General features: G+C 58.5%; 1 protein-coding gene across 1 annotated transcript in view; it reads right to left on the bottom strand.

Annotated features, from left to right (window-relative positions):
• LOC103622942 (zona pellucida sperm-binding protein 3) overlaps positions 1-3,884 on the bottom strand; it is a gene marked incomplete at its 3' end in the record, with an annotated part of 13,187 nt that overhangs the window by 8,022 nt on the left and 1,281 nt on the right. Inside the window, exon 2 of the mRNA XM_008641968.2 lies at positions 1,781-1,899. Within this exon, the coding sequence (XP_008640190.1) occupies positions 1,781-1,899 (119 nt within the window). The remainder of the gene's footprint in view (positions 1-1,780; positions 1,900-3,884) is intronic.

Consider the following 3,884-nt stretch of genomic DNA (forward strand, 5'->3'; position numbering starts at 1 on the left):
GGGATGGGGTCACTGGGATGGGATTGGGACACTGGGATGGGATTGGGGACACTGGGATGGGGATACTGGGATGGGATGGGGATACTGGGAATGGGGACATCGGGATGGGATGGTGACACTGGGATGGAATGGGAACACTGGGAATGGGAATGGGAACATTGGGAATGGGTACACTGGGATGGGATTGGGGAAAACGGGGACAGGAGTGGGGACTCTGGGATGGGGACACTGGGATGGAATGGGGTCACTGGGATGGGGTCACTGGGATGGGGATTGGGACACTGGGATGGGATTGGGGACACTGGGATTGGGACACTGGGATGGAATGGGGACACTGGGAATGGGAGGATGGGATTGGGGAAACTGGGATGGGAATGGGGATACTGGGATGGGGACACTGGGATGGAAATGGGGATACTGGGAATGGGAATGGGGACACTGGGATGGGGACACTGGGATGGGAAGGGGGTCACTGGGATGGGATTGGGGTCACTGGGATGGGAATGGGGATACTGGGATGGGGACACTGGGATTGGAATGGGGTCATTGGGAATGGGGACACTGGGATGGGATGGGGACACTGGGGATGGAATGGGAACACTGGGAGAGGAATGGGAAGACTGGGATAGGAATGGGGTCACTGGAATGGGATGGGAACACTGGGATGGGGTCACTGGGATGGACTGGGAAGACTGGGATGGGGTCACTGGGATGGACTGGGAACACTGGGATGGAGTGGGGACACTGGGATGGAGTGGGGACACTGGGATGGGGTCACCTGGGGTAGTGGCCGGGCTGCTGCACACGATGGCTGGGGATACTGGGAATGGGAATGGGGACACTGGGATGGGATTGGGAACACTGGGATGGGGTTGGGACACTGGGATGGGTTTGGGACACTGGGATGGAAATGGGGATACTGGGAATGGGAATGGGGACACTGGGATGGGGACACTGGGATGGGAAGGGGGTCACTGGGATGGGATTGGGGTCACTGGGATGGGAATGGGGATACTGGGATGGGGACACTGGGATGGAAATGGGGATACTGGGAATGGGAATGGGGACACTGGGATGGGGACACTGGGATGGGAAGGGGGTCACTGGGATGGGATTGGGGTCACTGGGATGGGAATGGGGATACTGGGATGGGGACACTGGGATGGAAATGGGGATACTGGGAATGGGAATGGGGACACTGGGATGGGGACACTGGGATGGGAAGGGGGTCACTGGGATGGGATTGGGGTCACTGGGATGGGAATGGGGATACTGGGATGGGGACACTGGGATGGAAATGGGGATACTGGGAATGGGAATGGGGACACTGGGATGGGGACACTGGGATGGGAAGGGGGTCACTGGGATGGGATTGGGGTCACTGGGATGGGAATGGGGATACTGGGATGGGGACACTGGGATGGAAATGGGGATACTGGGAATGGGAATGGGGACACTGGGATGGGGACACTGGGATGGGAAGGGGGTCACTGGGATGGGATTGGGGTCACTGGGATGGGAATGGGGATACTGGGATGGGGACACTGGGATTGGAATGGGGTCATTGGGAATGGGGACACTGGGATGGGATGGGGACACTGGGAGGGGAGTGGGGACACTGGGATGGGATGGGGAACACTGGGATGGGAACACTGGGATGGGATTGGGACACTGGGATGGGAACACTGGGATGGGAAGATGGGAATGGGGACACTGGGATGGACTGGGAAGACTGGGATGGGGACACTGGGATGGACTGGGAACACTGGGATGGGGTCACCTGGGGTAGTGGCACTCGATGGGGACGGCGGCCGGGCTGCTGCGCACGATGGCCGGGTTGCTGCCGGGGCTGGGCTCGTAGGTGAGCAGCGTGCGGTAGATCAGGGAATCCGGGGTGATCTGGGAATGGGGAAATCGGGAATTCCGTGGGAAAGGCGATCCCACACCATGGGGATGGCATCGGAGTGATGGGGAGTTCAAAGAAATGGGGGGATTCGGGGGGAATTTGGGAATAAAACTGGGGAATTCCGTGGGAAAGGTGGTCCTGTGCCACGGTGACGTCATCAGAGTGGCCGGGAGTTCAAAGAAATGCGGGAATTCAGGGGGATCTGGGAATGGGAAATGGGGAATTCCACGGGAAAGGCGGTCCCACACCATGGTGATGTCACCAGAGTGACCGGGAATTCAAAGAAATGGAGGAACTGGGAGGGATTTGGGAATAAAAATCGGGAATTCCATGGGAAAGGTGGTTCCCACAATCCGGGGGCATGGCCAGAGTGATGGGGAGTTTAAAGAAATGGGGGAATTCAGGGGGATCTGGGAATGGGAAATGGGGAATTCCATGGGAAAGGTGGTCCCACACCATGGAGATGGCATCGGAGTGATGGGGAACTCAAAGAAATGTGGGAATTGGGAGGGATTTGGGAATAAAAATGGGGAATTCTGTAGGAAAGGTGGTTCTACACCATGGGGATGTCATCAGAGTGATGGGGAACTCAAAGAAATGAGGGAACTGGGAGGAATTTGGGAATGGGAAATGGGGAATTCTGTGGGAAAAGTGGTCCTGTGCCACGGTGATGTCACAGGAGTGATGGGGAGTTCAAAGAAATGCGGGAATTTGGGGTGATCTGGGAATAAAAATGGGGAATTCCATGGGAAAGGTGGTCCTGTTCCATGGTGATGTCACCAGAGTGACTGGGAATTCAAAGAAATGGGGGAATTCGGGGGGAATTCGGGAATAAAAACGGGGAATTCCATGGGAAAGGTGGTCTCACAATCCAGGGGCATCGCCCGAGGGACCGGGAATGCTGGGGGATCCATGGAAAAGGGGGGAAAGAGGCTGGAAAAGGGGGGAAGAGGAAGGAAAAGGGGGGAAAGGGGAAGGAAAAGCTCTGAGGGGATGGAGAAGTGGGAAAAGGGGATGGAAAGGGGGATGGAAAAGTAGGGAAGGGGATGGAAAAACGGGAAAAGAGGGAGCAAAATGGGGAAAAAGGGATGGAAAAGCTCTGAGGGGATGGGAAAGTGGGAAAACCGTGTGGGAAAAGGGGGAAAGGGGCTGGAAAAGGGGGAAAAGGGGCTGGAAAAGTGGGAAAAGGGGGTGGAAAATCTCAGTTCTCAGGGAGTTGAATGAAAGCCGAGGGAAAAGGGGCTTTTCCCGGAGGAATGGGAACACGAACGGTGGGAAAACCGCTGCGATCCCAAGGGAATTCCCGCTCCTCCCTCCCCGAGAGCGCTGCTGGATGCAGCCCTTGGATCTCCCGTGAAACCGGGAATCCGCGCGGCCCCGGGAGCGGCTCCAGGCGGGAATCCCGGTGGGAATGCCGGGATCGGGACGGGACTCACAGGGATCTATCCCGACACCCCGGGAGCCGCTCCAGGATGGAATCCCGGCCGGAATCCCGGGGCGGATGACGGCGTGGCCTGGATCTCCCTCAAAACCGGGAATCCGCAGGACCCCCGGGAGCCGCTCCCGGTGGGAATGCCGGGATGGAGCCAGGACTCACCGGGATCTATCCCGACACCCCGGGAGCCGCTCCAGGTGGGAATGCCGGGATCGGAACGGAACAGGGACTCACCTGGATCTCCCTCAAAACCGGGAATCCGCAGGACCCCCGGGAGCCGCTCCCGGTGGGAATGCCGGTGGGAATGCCGGGATCGGGACAAGGACTCACCTGGATCTATCCCGACACCCCGGGAGCCGCTCCAGGATGGAATCCCGGTGGGAATCCCGGTTGGGAATCCCGGGATCGGAACGGAACAGGGACTCACCGGGATCTCCCTTAAAACCGGGAATCCTCAGGACCCCCAGGAGCCGCTGCAGGTGGGAATCCCGGTGGGAATGCCGGGATGGAGCCAGGACTCACCCGGATCTATCCGGCCACCGC

This window comes from Corvus brachyrhynchos, unplaced genomic scaffold, assembly GCF_000691975.1.
Source record: "Corvus brachyrhynchos isolate BGI_N302 unplaced genomic scaffold, ASM69197v1 scaffold309, whole genome shotgun sequence".
NCBI lineage: Eukaryota > Metazoa > Chordata > Aves > Passeriformes > Corvidae > Corvus > Corvus brachyrhynchos.